The sequence below is a fragment of the Hylobates moloch genome, unplaced genomic scaffold (assembly GCF_009828535.3).
Source record: "Hylobates moloch isolate HMO894 unplaced genomic scaffold, HMol_V3 SCAFFOLD_18, whole genome shotgun sequence".
Lineage (NCBI taxonomy): Eukaryota > Metazoa > Chordata > Mammalia > Primates > Hylobatidae > Hylobates > Hylobates moloch.
In genome coordinates, this window is record NW_026652293.1 from 67,820,909 (window position 1) to 67,846,936 (window position 26,028).

The window sequence follows — 26,028 nt, forward strand, 5'->3', positions numbered from 1 at the left end:
GTTGTTTAGGCTGGTCTTGAACTCCTGGGCTCAAGCAATCTTCACACCTCGGCCTTCCAAAGTGCTGGGATTATAGGTGTGAGCCACTGCACCCACCTGATGAATATATTAAAAAAAAACTTCCTCCACTGAAAATTTCAGTTTTATATTCCTATATGCAACCTTTTAGGGATAATATACTTTATCATTCCTAATTATGTAATTATATAGGCAACAAAAATAATATATAAATAGTGATATAAGCAGCACTATAATGCTTTTTTATTCTCCTTTTCCTTTTGTATAGTGGGGCAGGAGTGTTGGGGGGGATGTTTAATGGACCTGTGGAAGTAAGTCCATGTTCACGAAAGTATCAAATGTATCAATTTTGTCTGAACTATAACACAAATTCCTCAAAAATTCTCAAGATTTATTCCTATTTTAAAGACTCAGTTACAGTCAAATATATAAGTATTTAAAAAACTAAAACCTTCATGAAACCAGCTATAATCTGAGATATACATATATATGTATATATACGTATATATGTACATATATATGTGTGTGTGTGTATATATATATATACACACACACACACTGTTTTTTTTTTTGAGACAGAGTCTCGCTCTGTTGCCCAGGCTGGAGTACAGTGGCATGATCTCAGCTCACTGCAACCTCCGCCTCCCAGGTTCAACCAATTCTCCTGCTTCAGCTTCCCAAGTAGCTGGGACTACACGCCACCACACTCAGCTGATTTTCTGTATTTTTAGTAGAGATGGGGTTTCGCCATGTTGGCCAGGCTGGTCTCGAACTCCTGACCTCAGGTGATCCGCCTGCCTGGGCCTCCCAAAGTGCAGGGATTACAGGCATGAGCCACCGCACCCAGCCTGAGATTAAAATATTAACAATGCTATTGAAAATACCTTAATATTTCTATTATGAAAAAGTAATTTTATTAAGGCTAAAATATCTAAATAATTAACAGAAATGGCATTATCAATGATAAATTATTATGAGGAATTTTATTTTATATAGTAAATTAAAACAATTTTTTTTGAAAGAATACTTGCCTAAGTCATAAGACTATCTTTGCATACTGGGGAAAAGAAGCATATTTTATTGTGGCCACAATAAAAGAGATTTATCATGCACCTCAGAATCATCATATAAAAATGAGATATAGAATCAAAAATCTAATTTTTTGAAATGACGACAAACTCCAAGCTGTATCTTACATCATAGAATACACTGAGTTGATGAATACAAACAATTCTAAATGCCAACAGCAAGCACAATCATACTTTAGGTAGTAGCCCAGCCAAATTTTCATTCAATCTACAACAAAAACCCAACACTCTTTTATTAATTAAATCAAGCAATCAAAAATTAAAAATATACATTTAATATCACCCTCAGACACAAACCAAATGAAATTCACTTCAATAATACACTGAAGTATAAAGAAAAAAAACAACATAATTACTGGCAATCAACCAAAGAAAACTATTCTACTCTCTAAGACTTCAGTGGCAAATTCAAGACTAATGTGCTAAACCAGATGGAACACAGAATGCCAAGAAAGAGAGCCTCTGAAAGTATAAAATGCAACCGACATACAGGTTAAAAAAATTAAGTTGATGCATACACTACATACATGCACTCATATACATACATACACTCACGTACATACATACATACACACATATGCATTTAAGCTAGTCATATTTTAGAGAAGAATATCTTGGGAAACAAAATGTATCAGCAAGGATTTTCATCTGAATTCACAAAGAAATATCAAATCTTCCCTACTTGATGTTACACTCTTTACAATGAAACAAAATTTTTTAAAAAGATAGTGTATTAAGTACCTGCTATAGTCAAGGCACTGAACTAGACATTTTACATATATCAACTTCTTCAATCTCTCACATCTGGACAATGGAAGAAGGACACTGAATATTCTTGGTAGTAGCCTATTACTTAGAGAAAGTTTATATGCCAGAAAAATCCCTATATATTAATTCTTTATCACTGTAAAAGTTTCCACTGCAATTATCTAATAAACCTCAAAAATCAATTACAGTAAGCCCCTCTTATCTGCAAGGGATACATTCCAAGATCCCCAGTGGATGCCTGAAACCGTGGATAGTACCAAACCTTATATATACTGTGTTTTTTCCTATACATACATATGTCTGATAAAGTTTAATTTATTAATAAGGCACAGCATGAGATAAGCAATGACTAATAACATAAAGCAATTATACTATGCTGTAATAACAGTTATGTGAATATGGTCTTGTCTCACTCTCTCAAAATATTTTATTGCACTGTACTCACCTGTTTTCAGACCACAGTTGACCACAGGTAACTGAAACTGTGGAAAAGCAGGGAGTACTATATAAACAGTCCCAACTGCAATGCTTCTAAAAAGTATCTACCAAACTAGGGCAGTCACATCAGGAAAATTTTAGTTTGAGGTACACATATACTAATAAATATCTGTAGTACATAAAAATCCATATAATTATAAAGTTAAAGGGGTTATTAAAAACCTACAAAATACAGTTTATTCTATAAAATAAGCAAAGCACCAACTTAAAAAATTAGCAAAGAAAAAAATACAGATTTATCACAGTGCCTTGCGAACAGCAGATGCTCCAGAAACATCTGCAGATTTAAAAATCAGATTTTTTGGTAAGAAGCTGCATTTTTATTAAGATTCTTATCAAAATGATCTCCTTTAGCAGTACTTTAAACATACACTTCTACACATAGAAATATAACAAAGTATAATCAACAAACACTTTTACTACATTCTTCTAAACCCAGGATTTTTTTCTTCTATGTTTGTCTGTATGGTGCCACCAAAATTTCAGAACTCTGATCAATCAAAAGATTTTAGGCAAAAAGCTGAAATCTTTACTATTTCTTAATACTTGAAATAGTCTCCAACAGCAAGAAGGCATACTTCAAATATGTATTTTTATAAACAAAAATACAACAAAGTATAATAAACACCTTTTACTATATTCATATAAGCCCCATTTTTTATTTTCCCCTTCCCTGTTCGTCTGCATACTGTGGCCAAATGTCAGTACACTAAAAGATTTTTTTTTTTTTTTTTTTTTTTTTTGAGACACAGTCTCGCTCCGTCCCCCAGGCTGGAGTACAGTGGTACGATCTCAGCTCACTGCAACCTCTGCCTCCCGGGTTCAAGAGATTCTCCTGCCTCACCCTCCTGAGTAGCTGGGATTACGGGCACATGCCACCACGCCTGACTTCTTTGTATTTTTAGAAGAGACAGGGTTTCACTATGTTGGCCAGGCTGGTCTTGAAATCCTGATATGAAGTGATCTGCCCACCTTGGCCTCCCAAAGTGCTGGGATTACAGGCATGAACCACCGCATCTGGCCTGCTAAATGATTTTTTTTAAAAATTCATTGTACTTATTTAAATGAGACACTAACAGAGATGTTTACGTTTTTGTTTTTTTTTTTTTCTTGAGACGGAGTCTTGCTCTGTTGCCCAGCCTGGAGTGCAGTGGCGCAATCTCGGCTCACTGCAAGCTCCGCCTCCCGGGTTCACGCCATCCTCCTGCCTCAGCCTCTCCGAGTAGCTGGAACTACAGGCGCCCGCCACCACGCCCGGCTAATTTTTTTTTTGGAATTTTTTTTAGTAGAGACGGGGTTTCACCGTGGTCTCGATCTCCTGACCTCGTGATCCGCCCGCCTCGGCCTCCCAAAGTGCTGGGATTACAAGCGTGAGCCACCGCGCCCGGCCCGAGATGTTTATGTTTTTTAAGCCTCAGAAAAAAGATTCAATGCCAAAGATTATCTATAAAATCCAGGGGTCCACTAGCAGTGCATAAATTACATTGTCAAGTAATTCATCATTCCAAGTGACTAAAACAAACAAATGCTACTATCACATAAAATAGAACATACAATTTTTGGCCTTTTAAAACTTTTTTTTTTCCACTCTTGCTTTTGCTTAAGAAATAAATACAACTCTCAGAATCTATAGCCAACATACAATCTATAAAACACGGACATAGCCCCAAGTTTCTATTATCAAGTAATTCAGCAGACCTAAAAAGTACTTTGCTCTAGCTAAAAATTTTATCAATTTCCATGATGAGAGCAAGAAGGGTGGATCAAACTATGATCTTTCTCTACAAATTTCTATCAGTAAGGTCTCTGAAAGAAGTGAATGCTATTTAATTAATAAATGCCGCTCTATTATTTAATATTTTGTCAATTAATTTAGATACATACATATACACATACAAAGAGCAAATGATAAGAATCCATCAAGCTGAAATGCATCGTAACCAAAAACAATTTTCTTACCCAGATTTTGCTTTTTCTTCCTCAGCTTCTACCTTTATGTTGAGGGATTCATCTACCCTAGTTGTGTCATCATCTTTGTCATCCAGATTTTCATTTTCTTCTGGTTTTTTAATGTTAACTTCTTTTTCCTGATCAGAATGTGTAGGTACAGATTCTAATAAATTCTTTTTACTTCCCTAGAAAAAGATCAGAGGAAAGAAACCAACAAAAGTAAAAATTTTCAACCTATATCCATGGTTTATCTCTTAGCAACAGGAGGTATCAACCAATTCTAATATTAAAAGTTATAAATTACTTTTAAGAAACTCCTGCTACTTTAAAGCTCTAGAAAAAAATAGCTAACAGCTATTTTGAAGTTATTATGATAAAAATTATACAAAAGTAGCACTTAATGAAGAAAATAAATAATAAGAATAATGTTATACAATATATTGATTTTGGAACTTTATAGAGGATATGGAAAATATACCAAAGAAAGCAAAGGACAATTAACAATATCTGATTTACCAGAGAGGGCTTAATATTTTCTTTTCTTTCAATTTCATCCTCAATAGGCTTTTCTTCTTTTGGTATTATATTCCTCTCCTCCTCCATCTTTATTTCTTTGATCTCTGTTTCATTTTCCTCCTTAACTTTTACTTCTTTTACATTTTCACACTCCTTACATTGCTTGTTAACAACTTTCTCTGGCAATGCCATCTGAAATTCAATGTTGGCTGATCTACAGTACTCCTCAAAACCATATAAGTATCTGGAAACATGAAGAGAAATTGCATTTGGTGAAAACATTTCAAAATATAACTATAGAGTTATTTTTAATGTGTATTCATTTCTTTTGTCTAAACTCTCAGATATTGAGCCATATTAACATTCTAATTTATTCTAGTTCTTTCTAATCTTTTCAATGCAAAAAAAAATTTTGTCAAAAAATTCATTTAAAAAACTGTGCTCAGAGTCGTAACAATAACAGCTATTAAAACTATTAGTAATAGCATCTATTTTCTGCACATTTCTTTTTTTTTTTTTTTTTTTTTGAGACGGAGTCTCGCTCTGTCACCCAGGCTGGAGTGCAGTGGCGCAATCTCGGCTCACTGCAAGCTCTGCCTCCCGGGTTCACGCCATTCTCCTGCCTCAGCCTCTCCGAGTAGCTGGGACTACAGGCGCCCGCCACCACGCCCGGCTAATTTTTTTTGTATTTTTAGTAGCGACGGGGTTTCACTGTGGTCTCGATCTCCTGACCTCGTGATCCGCCCGCCTCGGCCTCCCAAAGTGCTGGGATTACAAGCGTGAGCCACCGTGCCCGGCCTGCACATTTCTTATGTGTGAGGCTGGACTCCTTAGTAAATCTCATTTAGTCATTACAGTAATCCTGGGGCATGCAGCAGCATCTATTTTTTTTTTTTTTTTTTTTTGAGACAGAGTCTTACTCTGTTGCCCAGGCTGAAGTGCAGTGACGCAATCTCAGCTCACTGTAACCTCCGCCTCCTGGGTTCAAGCAATTCTCCTGCCTCAGCCTCCTGAGTAGCTGTGACTACAGGCGTGAGCCACTATGCTCAGGTAATTTTTGTATTTTTAGCGGAGACAAGGTTTCACCATGCTGGCCAGGCTGGTCTTGAACTCCTGACCTCAAGTGATCTGCCCGCCTCAGCCTCCCAAAGTGCTGGAATCACAGGCATGAGCCGCCGTGCCTAGCCAAGCATTCCATTTTACAAATGAAGAAACTGAGGCTTAGGAGAATAAATAACTGGCCCCAGGGCATAAACAGCTAATAATTGGCAGAACTAGGATTCAAATGTGGATTTACTTGACTTTAGAATATTAGCTTTTTAACCTCTATGAAGTACTTGACAAATGTACTTAGCCACAAAAACTTTCTTCACAGAATTTCTCATAGATCTACTATTCATAGAATACACTTTAGAAAATGCTATCATACAATGACTACTCTAGTAAAATGTTCTGATTTCTTTTTTTTTTTTTTTTTTGAGACAGAGTCTCGCTCTGTCACCCAGGCTGGAGTGCAGTGGCGTAGTCTCAGCTCACTGCAACCTCCACCTCCTGGGTCCATGCCACTCTCCTGCCTCAGCCTCCCGAGTAGCTGGGACTACAGGCACGTGCCACCACGCCCAGCTAATTTTTTGTATTGTTAGTAGAGACAAGGTTTCACCGTGTTAGCCAGGATGGTCTTGATCTCCTGACCTCGTGATCTGCCCGCCTCGGCCTCCCAAAGTGCTGGGATTACAGGCGTGAGCCACTGCGCCCGGCCCTGATTTCTTTAAAGAAATAATTAGCCTCAGTTATAAGGTAAATTTCATTCTGCTTTCTAGGTAAAAATACTGAAGATAATCATATCAATTATACTAACTTACTTTTTATAAGCACATTTAACATTGTATCCTGCAGCTGAATTTAAGACAGGGATTCCAAGATCTTGGTAGACTTGTTTCCAAACAGCTCCACTTTCAATCTAATGGACAAAGTGAAACAAAAACTCTCAAATTAAAAGGTGTTAATGTAATAACATTTTGATAGACACAGTATATATGAGTATATTTTTATATTTATTGGTCCTAGTCTCGAAAGAATTTTTAAAAAACTTGATAAATTATAAATTTGGTTTAAAAATAAAGGTTTTAGTACTCTAACAAATATCAGAAAATTATAAATGTTGAAATATTAGGTCATTTGACTTTTTTTTTTTTTTTTGGAGACAGGATCTTATTCTACTGCCTAGGCTAAAGTGCAGCAACAGTGGCACAAACACAGCTCACTGCAGCCCTGAACTTCTGGGCTCAAGGGATCTTCCTGCCTCAGCAACCCAAGTAGCTGGGACTATAGACGCACACCACCACACCTGGCTAATTTTTTTTGTAGAGATGGAGTCTCACCATGTTGCCCAGGCGGGTCTCAAACTCCTGGGCTCCAGCAATCCTCTGGCCTTAGCCTCCCAAAGTGCTGAGATTACAGGCATGAGTCACCATAACTGGCCCCATTTGACTTTTAAATAAACCCAGTTATGGAAAATGGAAAAATATTCAGGCTCTTAAATCAAAATTTTTAACAAAGAAATAGAGACAAACATTTTTAAAGGATTTATTATTTCGCATAAAATATACAGGCTAATAAATGAAAGCAGTTCTACAGAAATTTGTAAAGTATTTTATTCCATAGAATATTCTCAATTGGATAAGTATTGTACATCACACCAACCTTAAAATAATTTCTTCAGATCAGTTCAACAAACATTTCCTGCCTTAATCCCTTTACGTTCTTAAAGGGATTAAGAATATAAAGAGTATTAAGACAGATCCCTGCTCTTAAGGAGCATACTGTCTAATGAAAAAAGAGACACAGGAAGGATTTCCACCAATACGGCGCTGCTGTGACTCAGATAAAAAGAGGAGGTTTACGAAAGTTTGACCAATTTAACAGTAATCAGAAAGCTGATACGAAAAAAATCTTTTTTTTTTTTTTTTTTTTTTTGAGACAGAGTCTCATTCTGTCACCCAGGCTGAAGTGCAGTGCAGCAGTGCAATCTTGGCTCATTGTAATCTCTGCCTCCTGGATTCAAGTGATTCTCATGCCTCACCCTGCCACGTAGCTGGGATTACAAGTGTGCGTCACCACATCTGGCTGATTTTTGTATGCTTTGTAGAGATGGGGTTTTGCTATGTTGACCAGGCTGTTCTCGAACTCCTGGCCTAAAGTGATCTACCCGTCTCAGCCTCCCAAAGTGTTGGGGTTGCAGGCATGAGCCACCATGCCTGGCCTAAAAAATCTTTAAAATTTAAATTTTGTCTGAGGAGGCTAGCTGTACTTTCCACTTTATCTTCTTCTTAGGTTTTTACTGAAAAACTTTGTTTTGTTGTTTAGAAAAACAATTTCAGAGATGGCAGATACCTGAGAAAACACGTTACATGAAAAAGATGTTTCAGTTTGACTACAATACTCACATTATCAAATCCTCCAAGTTTGTGTACAAGTCTGAATAACTTAAAGAGATTCAAATTTCGATATCCAAGTACAGGTCGTTTGTTAATAGGTGTACCTGTTACAGAAAACACAAACTATATTAGATCCACACTACATTTTTAATTTAAAATTTCAAAAGATTCAAATAATACCAGAGTATTTATAGTATTTTATATATACATATATATATATATATACGTGTATATATATATGAGAAATTCTCTTGTTAATCAAAGACATGGTATCTACACATAAACAAGCCCATGGCCACTTCAAAATTTTTTCACATAACCAGATTTTTGAAACCTTTTATTTTCATTCTACTTTCTTCCCTCTGCTGAGCAAGTAAATAAATACTAGACAACTGCTTCCCAATGAGAGTTACTTTTATGGCATTTTCTTTGTATTTTACCAATTTACTACTACTCTAAATAATGATTCTATAGTAAAGCTACATGTTTGTTTGTTTTTTTCATTCTAACACAAGAAAATGCAAGGCAAGGATGCTAAATCAAACCATGAGAAAGTGGTAGAGGAGATAACAAGGTAGGGGTACAATGCCTCATATAGCCATTTCTACAAAATATATGACTGGCTTAATCATATTTTTTCCCTCTTCTCTAGTATTAGATTTTATTCATTTTCTTTGCTTTTTCATTTATCTTATACAAGAGCCTATGAAACAGCATACTTCTTAGGCCAACCCTCCATTCATGTAAAGAAATAATACAAGAATCAAAGACATTTTATACTGAAAAAGAAAATATATTGTGTTAGGCATTATCATTTATGAAAACAAAACATGACAAACAGAGTCAGTTTCTACTCATCAGCATTACAATCAGGGATTTAGAAAACGTTCAATTCCCAGTGTATTGTGGTGTTTCCAAACACTAATCATTCATTTTGCCCTTCCCTTTCAGCTAGAAAGCCTCTCCTTACTCGCTTACAAGCATCTTCCCAGGAAAGAAGAAAGTAGACTCTGACCAAGAAGATAAGCTACAGAATAACAGTGTTGAGGTTACAGAAGGATTAGTTCATTACCCTAAGTTATTCTTCTTCCTTCAATCCTTCCATGGCCTTAGCAGCTTCTGGCAGATTAAATAAGCTGAGCCAAGGCTCACTTTGAGACTTTGTCACACTTCTTTCTCTATTTCTGGCTTAATTCCCATTTTGCTACTGTTCTTTAGGGACCCATGGATAGGTAAAGGGATTGGCAGGACAGGGTAGTAAGTGCATTTATGTGTCCATAGCCACAATATCTGTCAAAATGCTATCAAATTCCTCATTCTACTTGTTACGTGACAGACGCTATGCTAGGTGCTGGTGACATCAGAGTCAAAAAGACAGCCATAATTACTGATGACATAAAGTTCAGTAAACAAAATTCTATTCTTATTTTTAAGATACTAATTATCTGTCCAAAACTTACCACATTAAGGATAAATAAAAAATACTCACCTCTATCTTCCATAAATTTGTACAATTGCTGAAGAAAGTTCTCCCTTTCTTCTGGAAATGGTTCTATTTCTTCCTAATTTTAATCACAAAAGAATATTATTTTCTTCAATTAAGCATTTTAATAAAACAAGCAGATTTCTTACCAACAGCAAAGACTATTCATTAAAATACTTCAAAGGCTTTTTATCTAATCAAAGTTATTCTTTTAACACTAAGCTGTTCAAAACCAGATAAGTCTAGACATTTTATGTTTTATAGAGGAATATGTCTTAAAAAGTATCCCAATAGTTAGAATCCTCACAGTAAAAATTCCCATATGAGAAAGGGGACTAGCAAGATGTTCGTGTTTTTTTTTTTTTTTTTTTTTTTTTTACCATATCAGAGAGCTATTTTTCAAATCAGGATCACAGGCTCAAGAATACCTACTCTCAACTTGTGCGAAACTGAGTCAGGGTTAAACATCAAAACTAATTCTATTATTGCTCCTCAAGGTACTATAAAAGTATGGGTCCCATTAGCTGTAACTGCAAGTATCCTTCATTTTATGCAGCCCCACTGTATATACCTCAAGCTTACGTAATCAGTGAAGTGGGGAACAAATTTGATCTACAATACCTGAAGATTCAGACTTAGGGAAATCTTCAAGTAATAAAATAGTTCCCCGATTTATCAATTACAAGGGAAGGACTAGCTTCTTGCTGCTGTGGCCAAGGGCTGTGGCAGCAGGGAGCTGGTCCTGAAGCAACCTGCAAGGAGCAGGGTAGTAGGTAAGATTGAGGAACTCACCAACTCAATGACTTTCATCTATTCAACAAACACTTGAGCACCTGTAAGTGTAGGCACTATGCTAGGTGCTGAATCAAATAAAAGAAAAAATAAGCCATGGAGCCTACTGTTACAGAACACGATTAGGAGTAACTGCAGAGAAAATGATTCCAAATATACAGCTAGGCTTTACAGTTACTCTGGCTTAAATATACATATTTGTAACAGTAAAAGTTAGCATATTCAACTGGTAATCTAAATAAATAAAAACACAGCATTTTTAAATTTGGAAAATCATGTGCCTAATGCCACTGCTTTAGCAAGATTGTCTTTTTAATTTAAAAGCTAGTACAACAAAGAAAGGTAATTTTTTTTTTAAAGCCCATGTTGATAAACTATTAGGTTTTCTAATTGGGCAGAGAAAAATAAATGACAACCATTAATTTGCTAATGATGAATCTGTATTTCTCAATTTAAACACACGCCATACATTCAGGTTTTGGTAAGGTGATCAAATACAAATCTAAGGACATCTATTTTCTAGATGTTATCTTAAATGTTCCCATAGTACAATATTTAACTTTAATAAACAGCCCAGCTTATTCCTATTCCAAAAACGTTTAAGGTAAGCTTTTAACTCGAGAAAATGTTTACACTACACTACAGATTTGCTTTTACAAAAACACTTGTGAAAACACTAAGCACCAAAAGGTTTGGTAGCTATTTATCATTTGTTATATTTTACACACTATGACAGACACTTTAAGTATGAGTACGAGTAAGACAGCATTCCTAACTTTAAGGAACTTACAAATTCATGGGGAAGAAAAAACAGACAATAAATATAAATGACAAAAATATGTATAAGGAGCAATAGTAGTTTTTTATTTTGTTTTGTTTTTGAGACAGAGTCTTGCTCTGTCGCCCAGGCTGGAGTGCAGTGGTGTCATCTCGGCTCACTGCAACCTCCGCTTCCTGGGTTCAAGCAATTCTGCTGCCTCAGCCTCCCGAGTAGCTGGGAGCTGGGGTAACAAGCACCTGCCACCACGCCCAGCTAATTTTTTTTTTTTGAGACAGAGTCTTGCTCTGTCGCCCAGGCTGGAGTGCAGTGGTGCAATCTCGGCTCACTGCAAGCTCTGCCTCCCGGGTTCACACCATTCTCCTGCCTCAGCCTCTCCGAGTAGCTGGGACTACAGGCGCCCGCCACCATGCCTGGCTAATTTTTTTTTGTATTTTTAGTAGAGACGGGGTTTCACCGTGGTCTCGATCTCCTGAACTTGTGATCCGCCCACCTCGGCCTCCCAAAGTGCTGGGATTACAAGCGTGAGCCACCGCACCTGGCCAATTTTTTTTTTTTTTAGACGGACTCTGGCTCTGTCACCCAGGCTGGAGTGCAGTGGCATGATCTTGGCTGACTGCAAGCTCCACCTCCTGGGTTGACACCATTCTCCTGCCTCAGCCTCCTGAGTAGCTGGGACTACAGCCGTCCACCACCATGCCCGGCTAATTTTTTGGTGTTTTTAGTAGAGACAGGGTTTCACCATGTTAGCCAGGATGGTCTCGATCTCCTGACCTCAGGTGATCTGCCCACCTCAGCCTCCCAAAGTGCTGGGATTACAGGCGTGAGCCAACACGCCCAGCCACACCCAGCTAATTTTTGTATTTTTAGTATAGACAGGGTTTCACCATGTTGGCCAGACTGGTCTCAAACTCCTGACCTCAGGTAATCCGCTCGCGTCAGCTTCCCAAAGTGCTGGGATTACAGGCATGACCCACTGTGCCTTGCCAGGAGCAGTAGTAGTATAGACTAGCAAATGAACTGCTGCTTTCCTGAGGTGAGAGAGGTGATGGTTCACAGGTTTCTCTTTACAGAGATGGCACCTAAGTAGGGTTCTGAAAACTGAACAGGAATGTGCCATGCTGACTAAGGAAGGAGGGGAGGAAAAGATGGTGCCTACAGAGGTACTAGCATATGCAAAGGTGAGTGGCAGCAATATATGTAATTTGACACTGCTACAGCATAAAGTTCAAGGGGGGGGGACATAGAAAGGGAAATGATGAGAAAAAATTGAGGCAGGAATTGCACTATAAAGGAGATTCTATATGAAAGCTTAACTTTTACAGTGACAAAAAGCTACTCAGGAGGTTTTTAGCAGCAAGGGTATGATTGCTCATTTTAGCAATTTAAATAGAAAGCAGTCAGGGAGAGGACTGAAGCAGGGAAATTTCTACATTACAGACTGTCATTACAGATCACTATACCCTAAAATATAACCTCCAAAACAATCTCATTTCATTAATACTTTACTACAGTTAAAAGGCAGAATTTCATAACTTACCTAAAATATTACATACTGACCAATTAATTTACTAAACACATTAAATACATTTCATTTCATGGTCAAATATAGTAGCCTTCACTATCTGCACCACTCATTAACTTTTACGAGGCTGTCCAGCAAACCATTAAAGAGTACCTTGTCACTGCCAGACCTAAAGCTCCAGTTAAAATAAAATCCAAAATTTGAGCTCTTTGATCCATATACAAACAGATGTCTTATTTATGATCTAATTAGAACTATCTACCCATTTGTCTTAGATAAAATGATTCAAGATTCTCTGAATCAAAGAGATATTGATCTTTACTTTTCTGGTTTTTTTTTTTTTTTTTTTTTTTTGAGACGGGGTCTCACACTGTCACCCGGGCGGGAGAGCAATGGCGCAATCTCGGCTCACTGCAAGCTCCGCCTCCCGGGTTCAAGAGATTCTACTGCCTCAGCCTCCCAAGTAGCTGGGATTACAGGTGTCCACCACCACACCTGGCTAATTATTTTGTATTTTTAGTAAGAGACGGGGTTTCACCATGTTGGCCAAGCTGGCCTCAAACTCCTGACCTCATGATCTGCCTGCCTCAGCCTCACGAAGTGCTAGGATTACTCATCCCAGCATAAGCCACAGCACCCGGCCTTGATTTTTCTTTTAAATATTAAATGAAAGATGTATTTTATACTTTTCTGGGTAAATCAATAAAATATGGAGATGTAAACATTTCATGAGGTGACAGCTGTCAACATGGTAATGAAATGCATTTTAAAGTATTAGGTAGGTAGGGCCGGGCGCGGTGGCTCATGCCTATAATCCCAGCACTTTGGGAGGCCGAGGTGGGTGGATCACAAGGTCAGGAGATTGAGACCATCCTGGCTAACACGGTGAAACCCCGTCTCTACTAAAAATACAAAAAATTAGCCGGGCGAGGTGGTGGGCGCTTGTAATCCCAGCTACGTGGGAGGCTGAGGCAGGAGAATGGCGTGAACCCCAGGGGGCAGAGCCTGCAGTGAGCCGAGATCGCGCCACTGCACTCCAGCCTGGGTGACAGTGAGACTCCGTCTCAAAAAAAAAAAAAGTAAAAAAAGTGTTAGGTAGGTTCTTTTTTTTTTTAAATAAGACAGGGTCTTACTCTGTCACCCAGGATGTAGGGCAGTGGCAAATTCACGGCTCATTGCAACCTCCACCTCCAGGGCTCAGGCTGTCCTCCCAACACAGCCTCCTCAGTAGCTGGTGCAACAGGACTGCACTGACATGCCCTGCTAATTATTTTTATTTTTATTTTTGTTGAGATGGGGTTTCACCATGTTGCCCAGTCTGGTCTTGAACTCCTGAGTTCAAGCGAGCCGCCTGCCTTGGCCTCCCAAAGTTCTGCGATTATGGTCGTGAGCCACCGTGCCTGGCCTAGGTGGAAACTTTTTTTTTTTTTTTCTTTGAGACAGAGTCTCGCTCTGTCGCCCAGGCTGTAGTGCAGTGGCGCAATCTCAGCTCACTGCAAGCTCCGCCTCCCGGTTTCATGCCATTCTTCTACATCAGCCTCCTGAGTAGCTGGGACTACAGGCGCCCATCATCACGCCCGGCTAATTTTTTATATTTTTAGTAGAGACGGGGTTTCACCGTGTTAGCCAGGATGGTCTCAATCTGCTGACCTCGTGATCCGCCTGCCTCGGCCTCCCAAAGTGCTGGGATTACAGGCATGAGCCACTGTGCCCAGCCGGGTGGATACTTTCTTAATCATCTCATAAACCAAAAGCATAGGAAGACTAAGACATGTTTTTGAGGTTATTAGGATAATCAGACTTAATATTTTTAATTTCACAAGATCATACATCTAAAGTAACCAAGTAAACTATGTGATTATGAGTATCACAAATACAAGATTATGAAATATTTCTCATACTAAAAATACTTATGTGATTAATCACTTAATGCCAAATCCTAACCCACAAGGGAAACCCAACTGTTATTTATAATTTTAAAAGGTATCAACTGTTTTCACTTACCTCTTCTTCACTGCTATTATCCTCCTTTTCTTTTTCATCATCTTCCTCCTCCTCTTCTTCCTCTGCTTCACTGCTAGAGCTATCTTCTTTCAATTCAGTCTTCCAGTTAGCAGGAATAGTTCTACTTTTGTGAAATTCAAGTGCCTGTTCAAAGGCTGGAAATAGACCACAAGCTACGTGAACTGAAGAAATTAAGACAATTGTTTTCTCAAAAAGCATTAAACACGATAAAGAAATAAAAACTACTGTACTAATACCACTGACATTTATTGTTTGCTATGTACCAGAAACTGCGTTAAGTGCTTTTAAATGTAGCAATATATTTAATCCTATCCATCCTATGCATTAGGTGGTCATTTTATAGATGGCAAAACTGCCACCATTGGAAGATTACTTAAGTTAAAATAAATAAAATAAGAGCAGTTTTGTTCTTTTAAACAAAGATTAAGCTTCGCTAGTAAAAATCTTTAATACAGGAAATCATGTAATATGCAACAAACAATTTATCAAACAGTATTAATACCAGGCACAGACCCATTAAAATAAATATACAATACCTGAAAATTGACCACACATGATTTTTACATTTTCAGTTAAACTTCAATTAAAACTATGGTAACAACTACCTTCAACTAAAATTAGCTAGACACAATTATTCTCATTTTACAATATATGGGAATAAATTATATACCAAAAAATCTTGATGATTTTAACCAATCTACATAGCATATTACTGACTTCAAGGAATAAGGGCAAAGAGAAGGCAACTATTTACAGTGCCAAAAACCAAGTGACAGATGCAATTACCACATATTCCTCAAATAAAACTACTGGAGCCTTGTGGTTAAGGATGTACATTCATTAGTGAGAAATACCAAACCAAAATTACTTTGATTCCTCAGCCAGGCGTGATGGCTTATGCCTGTAATCCCAGCACTTGGGAGGCCAAGGCAGGCGGACTGCCTGAGCTCAGGAGTTTGATACCAGCCTGGTCAATGGTGAAACTCTGTCTCTACTAAAAACACAAAAATTAGCCAGGCATAGTGGTGGGCGCCTATAGTCCCAGCTACTTGGGAGACTGAGGCAGGACAATCGCTTGAACCCAGGAGGTGGAGATTGCGCCGAGATTGTACCACTGCACTGCAACCTGGGCGACAGAGCAGGACTCCATCTCAAAAACAAAACAAAAAAAACAATAACACAAAGTTACTTTGATTCCTTTCTTCTACCATTCCCAGAAACTAATATTTTATTTACCAGGCAAAAGCTAGATTATAGTAATAGCTGACTACACAGTTCTCTCCCATTATTCTAGATTATTATGCCTGACTATAAGCTAAAAAAAAACACACACACAAAAAAGGAAACTTATGGTTGGGCACAGTGGCTCACACCTGTAATCCTAGCACTTTGGGAGGCCGAGGCAGGTGGACTGCCTGAGCTCAGGAGTTCGAGACTGGCCTGGGCAACACGGTGAAACCCCATCTCTATTAAAATAACAAAAAATTAGCCGGGCATGGCAGCGTGTGCCTGTAGTCCGAGTTACTCAGGAGGCTGAGGCAAGAGAATTGCTTGAACCCAGGAGGCAGAGGTTGCGGTGAGCCGAGATTGCGCCACTCCAGCCTGGGCAACAGAGCAAGACTCTGTCTCCGAAAAAAAAAAAGGAAACTTATAACACAGAAGACACATGGGTTTATAAAAATAAAGGTCACAAGGAACCAAATATAACCATAAGAACATAATTTAAAAAAAATTTTAAAGAGCAAAGAAAAATTTAATCTTCAAAAACACTTTAGCGGTTTTTACAGTACTTGTAATTTATTCCAAGATTATCCTTACCTTGCTTTAAAACAGCATCAGGCTTTGGTGCAGTGTCACTAGTAATTTCATGGACATCTTTTCTTGGAACTGAAGTACTATATATTTTTTTTAATTATAAGAGAAGAAAAAAAACCCCAAAATATGACTGAGATTAATTAAGAATTCAGATGATTACATAAGACAGAAAGATACTGAAAATATGGGAATGTTGACATTTACAATAAAAGTGCACACAGAGTAGCAAGTCAGAAATAACATAAAAGACAGGATGTGAAAATACGTAATCATGTACAGAAGGATCCTACCGTAAGAGCTATTTTATAAACACCAACGTGTTCCCAAATACCAGAGTCCCCTGCCCAAATGCAACACTGAAAACTTTTTTTGTTTTGTTTTGTTTTGTTTTGTTTCTGAGACAGGGTCTCTGTCATCCAGACTGGAGTGCACAACCTTGGCTCACCACAACCTCTACCTCCCAGGCTCAAGCTATTCTCCTGCCTCAACCTCCCGAGTAGCTGGGATTACAGGCACATGCCACTACCACCCGGCTAATTTTTGTATTTTTAGTAGAGACGGGATTTCACCATGTTGGACAGGCTGGTCTTGAACTCCTGACCTCAACTGATCCACACACCTCGGTCTCCCAAAGTGCTGGGATTATAGGCATGAGCCACCACGATTATAGGCACGGCCAAAAACGATTTATGGCAATACAATGATAAAATATTTGGGGCCAGGCATGGTGATTCATGCCTGTAATCCCAACACTTTGGGAGGTCAAGATGGGAGGACTGCTTCACGCCAAAGTTCAAGACCAGGATGGGTAATATAGTGAGACCCAGTCTCCACAGACAAACTAAAAAAGTAAGAAAAGAATTAGCCAGGAGTGGTGGCATGTGCCTGTAGTCCCAGCTACTTGGGAGGCTGAGGCAGGGAGCTGACTGGAAACCCAGGGCAGGGTTACAGTGAGCTATGATCGTGCCACTGCACTCTAGCGTAGGCAACAGAGCAAGATCCCATCTCTTAAAAAATAAAGGTTGAGCTGGGTGCAGTGGTTCACACCTGTAATCTCAGCACTTTGAGAAGCCAAGGTGGGTGGATCACCTGGGGTCAGGAGTTCAAGACCAGCCTGACCAACATGGTGAAACCCCATCTCTACTAAAAATACAAAAATTAGCTGGGCATGGTAGTGCATGCCTGTAGTCCCAGCTACTCGAGAGGCTGAGGCAGGAGAATCGCTTGAACCTGGGAGGCGGAGGTTGCAGTGAGATGAGATTGCGCCATTGCACTCCAGCCTGGGCAACAAGAATGACACTCCATTTCAAAAAAAAAGTAAATAAAATAAAATAAAATGAAATAAAATAAATAAATAAAGGTTGGACACAGTGGCTCACAACTGTAATCCCAACACTTTGGGGGCCAAAGTGGGCAGATCACTTGAACTCAGGAGTTCAAAACCAGCCCAGGCAACATGGCAAAAAAAAACCCTACAAAAATTTGCCAAGTGTGGTGGCACACACCTGTAGTTCTAGCTACTTGGGAGGCTGCCAGAATACTACAGTTGCCACACTGTACATCAGATCCTGTACATTTTATTCATCTTACAAATAAAAGTTTGTGCTGTTTTAGTAACGTTTTCCCATTTTCCTTACCCCCCAACAATTTAATATCAAGTCAGTATTCAATTTCTGTGCTCAAATTCCTCTCATTATCCCAATTTTGTTAAAGTTGGTTCTACACATTTTTTTGTTTTGTTTTGTTTTGAGATGGAGTCGTCTTCTTGTCACCCAAGCTGGAGTGCAATGGCATTATTTCTGCTCACTGCACCCTCCATCTCCCAGGTTCAAGCGATTCTTCTGCCTCAGCCTCCTGAGTAGCTGGGATTACAGGCGCCCACCACCATGCCTGGCTAATTTTTGTATTTTTAGTAGAGACGGAGTTTTGCCATGTTGGCCAGGCTGGTCTCGCACTCCTCACCTCATGATCCGCCTGCCTAGGCCTCCCAAAGTGCTGGGATTACAGGTGTGAGCCACCGCGCCAAGCCTACATACTGTTTTTGAAGCTAACTTTTCAGACTGGGTGCAGAGGCTCACGCCTGTAATCTCAGCAGTTTGGGAGGCCAGGGCATGTGGATCGCTTGAGGAGTTCGAGACCAGCCTGGCCAACATGGTGAAACCTTATCACTACAAAAAATACAAAAATAGCCAGGTGTAGTCCCAGATACTCAAAAGAAGTTGAGCTGAAAGGATAACCTGAGCCCAAAGGGTCATGGCTGCAGTGAGCCGTGATCATGTCACTGCACTCCAGCCTGGGTGAAAGAGTAAGACCCTCACCAAAAAATGAAATAAAGTAAAATAAAATAATTAAAAATAAAAATACCTTTCCCGAACTTGAAAATTCAAACACCAAATCTTAAAACATGATGATCTTTTTAAGGTATTTATACCCAATACAATTCTGTATAAAATATCTGGCTTCTCTAGTCACATAATTCTTAAAGAAAAATTAACAAATCATTTTCTTAAGACTTACCATCCATATACAAGTAACCCATTTTAATCCTCAGACTACTGCAAAAGTTGAATATTATCCAACAGGTATCATTACAACCATTAGACATAACTAGTAGAAGTATTGGAAATTCCTAATTAGACCATCAAGAACAAACCCTAAGGAAATAATGTCAATAAATACATCAATAGGCCGGGCGTGATGGCTCACGTCTATGATCCCAGCACTTTGGGGGTCGAGGCGGGCAGATCACGAGATCACGAGTTCAAGACCAGCCTGGACAACATAGTGAATCCCCGTCTCTATTAAAAATATAAAAATTAGCCGGGTGCGGTGGCATGTGCCTGTAGTCCCAGCTACTCAGGAGGCTGAGGCAGGAGAATAGCTTGAACCCAGGAGGCGGAGGTTGCAGTGAGCTGAAATTGCACCACTGCACTCCAGACTGGGTGACAGAGTGAGACTCCATCTCAAAAAAACAAAAAAATCAATAAAGTATTAAATACGTTAGATATGGCAAATTTGCCTCAAATAACCAGCTATTATGTGGACAAATGTTGACAAATTAGACAGTACTGAGTGTCTAGTTTGGAAAAGATTACCAAAATTAGTAAGGAAAAACATACTATAAGACTACAACATATTAAGATAATATGAAAAACAGTCACTCTTTGAAACATTCTGTATGATGAAAAATAAAAGCCTAAGGTAATTGGAAATAACTAATTAATCATTTAACATCCTAATTCAAAATAACAGCATATATTTATAAACTGGTTTTTCAAATCAAGTAAATTATACTTACAATTTTCCATCTTTGAAAGATCGAACAAGAATATTGTCCTTTTTTACAGCAATCTCATCACTACAATCAGGACAAACCACCTTTTAAGAAAAAGGGTGAAGCTATTATAACTAAAAGAACTCATAGATAGATAGGTAAGTACCTACCATTTAAATCCTTTTAAAAAGTGTAAGCTTGAAGTTTAAAAACTAATTTTAGTTTGAGGGTAAACAGGTACACACACATGTGGGAGCACACACAAGTAATTTTAAATTGGTATCCTACATCCTTCCAGCTGCCTGGATAATCTAGATTTTTTTTGGCATAGGCACGGCATTGAAAGCAGAAGTACAGCTATGATTAGGATGAAGCTGTGGACGAAGTTCTAGTCAGAAACAGAAAAAAAGGTAGAGCTAGATCCTTAACTGAAGGGATACATCACGGCTAAGAGAAAAACAAGGGTCCAGAATTTCAAGAGCCTTGTAGGCAATATTAATTCTTAAGATAAAATCTAACATCTTTGTTGAAAGAATCTGAAACCAAAGAATGTCATAATAGATTTTCCTTTTAAAAATCTACTTTGGCTGCTATGAAGAAAATGGACCATGCAAAGGCAACTGTTCAAAGAAACCAAGCTATTGTGATGATTTGAGTGAGAGGTGGTGGCTTGGATGTAAAGTGGTGGCAATGGCAAATTAAAGGAATGAGAAATATCCAAGATAATTAGGGAAGTAGAAAGATGAACAAGAAGAGGACACTTAGTTTTCTGCCTTGTACAAATAGGCAGATGACAGGGTTATTCACTGTGAAAGAAAAACAACAAAAAAACGGCCAAGTTTGTGCATGAGGGAAGGGATAATAAGAGGAGTTTTGGGACTACTAAGTTTTAGGTGGCTAAAAGACATCCAAATGAAGATAGTGAACAGAAAAATTAGGTCTGGAGCAAAGCGTAGAGGTCTGGACTCAAGGATATAAATTTGAGAGCCCACAGCCTAAATATTAGAGGTCTAAAACTTGGGGCTTGTGAGCCAAATCCACTCATTACTTTTCCCTGATGAGCTAAGGATTTCGAAAACTGCACATGTGATAGCTTTGGCCAGTGATGACACTGGTGTATGAGTAAGTGGGCTCACTGTCCAGTTCTGCCACAGAACGACAATATGCATTTTATCCCATTCACCCACGTATGTTATTTTCTTGGTCACTTTGATTATCTCTTTGTTATCTCTGCAAAGTGAAGCTTTAAAAGGGGATGAGATCACCCTAAAGAAAATACAGCGATACATTCTGAATCCTGAATTACAGCTTGAAAGGGTGATTAGAAGAGGAGAACTTGGTGAAAAAAACTGAAAAGGAGAACTGCATGAGCCATGGAATCTAAGATTTCCCCCTCTTAAAATGAAATTGGAAAATAAAATAAAAAATTGAGACTGAGAGTAAGTCTCAATTAGGATTAAACAATACTACTTACATTAATAAGCTCAGCACAGTCCTAGTCAGGGTAAATACTCAGTGCATGGTAGTTATTTATAGTTCCTGGGACTATGTAGTTGTTTCCTTTTTCTTTTCTTTTTTTTTTTTTTTTTTTCTGAGACAAGGTCTCACTCTGTGCAGTGGTGTGATCATGACTCAATGCAGCCTCAACCTCCCAGGGTTCAATCGATCCTCCCACTTCAGTCTCCCAAGTAGCTGGGACTATAGGCACAGGCCACCAGACCCAGTTAACTGTTTTCTTATGATGTTACTAAAACACTTTGAATTTACTCGATTTATAAAAATAACTTAAAAATTAGAAACACAAATTTTGTTTGTGTGACTATATCAAGATTGGTCGATTTAGAACATAATTTTTCACTCCAGTTACCAAAAATTATCCATCACTGTCCAATGGATCTCAATTTTGGGAGGGGATAACATACATCAATAATTCTAAGAATTTAAAAACAACAGTGAAATGGCTGACTAAACAGATTACTAACCTTTCAATATTAAAAATCCTTAGATTTTTTATTTTCATCAAAGAAATTTTTTAGTGATTATGGTGTGAGAAGCTTAAATTAGTAACTCAAAACACTAATATTAAAAAATTTCATGTTCCTATTGAGAAAAAGACTTACAAAACAGTTGTATGTGTGTGTGTGTGTTTGAGATGGGGTCTTGCTCTGTCACCCAGGCTGGAGTGCTGTGGCGCAGTCTCAGCTCACTGCAACCTCCACCTCCCGTGTTCAAGCAATTCTCCTGCCTCAGCCTCCCAAGTAGCTGGGATTATAGGCGCCCACCACCATGCTCAGTTAATTTTTCTATTTTAGTAAAGACAGGGTTTCACGATGTTGGCCAGGCTGGTCTTGAACTCCTGACCTCAAGTGATCTGCCCACCTCGTCCTCCCACAGTGCTGGGATTACAGGCATGAGCCACCGCGCCTGGCCCACAGATATATATATTTCTTTTTTGAGATAAAGTCTTGCTCTGTCACCCAGGCTGGAATGCAGTGGCGTGATCTCAGATCACTGCAGCCTCCGCCTCCCAGGTTCAAGAGATTCTCCTGCCTCAGCCTCCCGAGTAGCTGGGACTATAAGCACGCGCCACCACGCCCTGCAAATTTTTACATTTTTAGTAGAGAAGGGGTTTCACTATGTTGGCCAGGCTGGTCTTGAACTCCTGACCTCAGGTGATCCGCCTGCCTCGGCCTCCCAAAGTGCTGGGACTGAAGGTATGAGCCACTGCAACTGGCCTTAAAACATACTTTCAAAAGAAACTCACAAAGACTCCTAGTGCTTTAGAAGGAAAGAAAGAATCGCATACACTGATGCTTTTTTTCAGCTTAATAATTAACCCAAAGTGTGGCAACTAACTTAACGCTGCTAATACTCAGTTTCCTTATATCGAAATGGGGATAAATAATAATACCTATCTCATAATACGTGTTAGTACGCTCCTTGTACATATAGGTATCCACTAAATGTTGGATACACGGGAAGGTACAAAGGTATTATAAAATATTTATATTTATTAAAACAAATAATTGTCCTCATTTTTCACTATCATTACAAGAGCTGACATTTACTGGATACTTAATTTGTGCCGAACATTGAACTAAGCTGTGGAGATAAAGAAATAAAACATGTTGACTAAAAACGGTAAATGGATATCACAAGTAGAAAATAGTAAAAACAAACGTAGTTCTATTGTTTCTTTTTCATTTGAGACCATGGTTACCTAGTTTGGCACAAAAACCACAAATATACAAAAGAGTTTATGTATATTATGGACATAAGTTTTCATACAAATACATATAAACAAAGAATAGTGTTTTAATCCCATTTCTAAGTCTCTGCAATTGTTAGTCAATGAGCAGGAAAATGAGAGAATGAGAATAAAGAGTTGGCAGATTCTCAACCACAAATTGTAGAGAAAAGTTTATTAATCATCACCGGGTGTGGTGGCTCACGCCTGTAATCCCAACACTTTGGGAGGCTGAGGCAGGCAGATCACCTGAGGTCAGGAGTTGGGGACCAGTCTGACCAACATGGAGAAACCCCATCTCTACTAAAAATACAAAATTAGCTGGGCATGGTGGCTTGTAATACCAGTTACTCGGGAGGCTGAGGCAGGAGGATCACTGGAACCCGGGAGGCGGAGTTGCAGTGAGCAGAGATCGCACCATTGCACTCTAGCCTGGGCAACAAGGGCGAAATTCCATCTCAAAAAAAAAAAAAAAAAAAGCTTATTAATCATGAGAACAAAAAACCTCTACACCACTCACTAAATAAGTCTATCCTCGTTAAATATTTTGAACAGAACTTGGTATATGATAAATGCATACCTAACAAATATGTGTTAGTCTTGAGAACACAAAAATTTTATTAAATGTCATTAACAGAAGGGAAAAAAGCATTAGAAGAGAATTTGGCTAATTATTTGTAGTAAGGGAGTGAGAATATACAAAACAGAGACAGAGAATAATTTTGACCCATTCTCTCTCTCGATATTTGAGAACAAATTAGTTGTCAAACATGAGGAGAATAGTACTTTCAAAGTGTCTTTTGTTTATCAGCAGATCTTCAGTTTATAGCTTATTAAATATGAAGTGAGGGGAGGACATATTTGTAAAAGATGTGGACTGGGCTCAGTAGCCCCCACCTGTAATCCCAGCACTCTGGGAAGCCAAGGTGGGCGGGTCACTTGAATCCAGGAGTTCAAGACTAGCCTGGGCAGCATAGGGAGAACTTGTATTTACAAAGTATTTAAAAATTAGCCAGATGTGGTGGTCTGCACCTGTAGTGTGAGCTACTCAGGAGGCTGAGGTGGGAGAATTGTTGAGCCCAGGAGGTCAAGGCTACAGCGAGCCAGGATCGCACCACTGCACTCTAACCTGGGTAACGGAGTAAGCCTCTGTCTCCGGGGGAAGAAAAAAAAAAAAAAAAAGTGGATCTCACTGTTTGATACAAATGACTCAATGGTCTTCAGATAGAATCATCATAAGACAATTCAGACACATCAAAATTTTGAAGAGTTCAAGATAATTCTTTTTTTTTTTTTTTTGAGAAGGAGTCTTGCTCTGTCGCCCACACTAGAGTGCAGTGGCGCAATCTTGGCTCACTGCAACCTCTGCCTCCTGGGTTCAAGTGATTCTCCTGCCTCAGCCTCCTGAGTAGCTGGGATTACAGGCATGTGCCACCACACCCAGCTAATTTTTTTGTATTTTTATAGAGACGGGGTTTTGCCCTGTTGGCCAGGCTGGTCTCGAACTCCTGACCTCAGGGGATCTGCCCACCTCAGCCTCCCAAAGTGCTAGGATTACAGGTGTGAGCCACCACACCCCAGCCAAGATAATTCTTAAGAGATACTGATTATTAACTTCAGACTCCTACTTGAAACTTAAAACCTTAAGTGATTTATCCAATTATACCCTGTCCAGAAAAAAATGCATTCTTATTGCCACAGAGTTAAATCTTCATTAAAGTATCATATATAGCTAATTATTAGTCGAACCTCTATTTGCTTTAAGAGCTACAAATTATTTTGTCTACCAAAAGATTACTTGAAAAGTGCCTAGTTATGTCCATGAAAGATGTTAGTATATGTTCCCTTTGTAAAAGTCAAAGAAAATCGTCTATACATGGCCCTTTCAACTTGCTAAAGAAGCTAGTGGTTACGAAAAACAGAGATAAAAAGCTCAAAAGGCTTTCTGTCATCTCTCTTAGCAGTTTGAAATACAAGAACTTGGGACAATCATGAGGATACTCCTGATAATAAATCTTGAGTACCTCCTTAGAATCACAAAAGGCAACGTGAGAAAACAAGGGAAAAATGCAAAATATTCAACCTGGAATCTAAGGAATTGCAATCTTTTGGAGAGAAAAACATTAAAAAGTAGGTAGAATTGGAACCGCCATCTTCCAGTAATTCACCAAAATGACAAACACAAAGGGAAAGAGGAGAGGCACCCAATATATGTTCTCTAGGCCTTTTAGAAAACATGGAGTTGTTCCTTTGGCCACGTATATGCGAATCTATAAGAAAGGTGATATTGTAGACATCAAGGGTATGGGTACTGTTCAAAAAGGAATGCCCCACCAGTGTTACCATGGCAAAACTGGAAGAGTCTACAATGTTACCCAGCATGCTGTTGGCATTGTTGTAAACAAACAAGTTAAGGGCAAGATTCTTGCCAAGAGAATTAATGTGCGTATTGAGCACATTAAGCACTCTAAGAGCCGAGATAGCTTCCTGAAACGCGCGAAGGAAAATGATCAGAAAAAGAAAGAAGCCAAAGAGAAATGAACCTGGGTTCAACTAAAGCGCCAGCCTGCTCCACCCAGAGAAGCACACTTTGTGAGAACCAATGGGAAGGAGCCTGAGCTGCTGGAACCTATTCTCTATGAATTCATGGCATAATAGGTGTTAAAATAAATAAATAAATAAAGGACCTCTGGGCTGTTAAAAAAAAAAAAAAAAAAGGTAGGTAGAATTAAAAATCTACTGTAGAGAAAATTGAAGAGTGGGGTAATGTATAATTGCAGTCATGATTATATAGAGAGTACTTAAAAGGCAAGA

The 26,028-nt window shown here is 38.7% G+C and overlaps 1 protein-coding gene across 7 annotated transcripts in view; it reads right to left on the reverse strand.

Moving 5' to 3' along the window:
• ARID4B (AT-rich interaction domain 4B) overlaps window positions 1-26,028 on the reverse strand; it is a 166,625-nt gene that overhangs the window by 49,695 nt on the left and 90,902 nt on the right. For all 7 annotated transcript variants that reach the window (XM_058430602.1, XM_032136437.2, XM_032136438.2 and 4 more), the window contains exons 9-16: window positions 19,992-20,071; window positions 16,697-16,773; window positions 14,858-15,012; window positions 9,765-9,837; window positions 8,285-8,379; window positions 6,701-6,798; window positions 4,839-5,082; window positions 4,332-4,507 (exon numbers count right to left, since the gene is read on the reverse strand). In XM_058430602.1, the coding sequence (XP_058286585.1) occupies window positions 4,332-4,507; window positions 4,839-5,082; window positions 6,701-6,798; window positions 8,285-8,379; window positions 9,765-9,837; window positions 14,858-15,012; window positions 16,697-16,773; window positions 19,992-20,071 (998 nt within the window). The remainder of the gene's footprint in view (window positions 1-4,331; window positions 4,508-4,838; window positions 5,083-6,700; window positions 6,799-8,284; window positions 8,380-9,764; window positions 9,838-14,857; window positions 15,013-16,696; window positions 16,774-19,991; window positions 20,072-26,028) is intronic.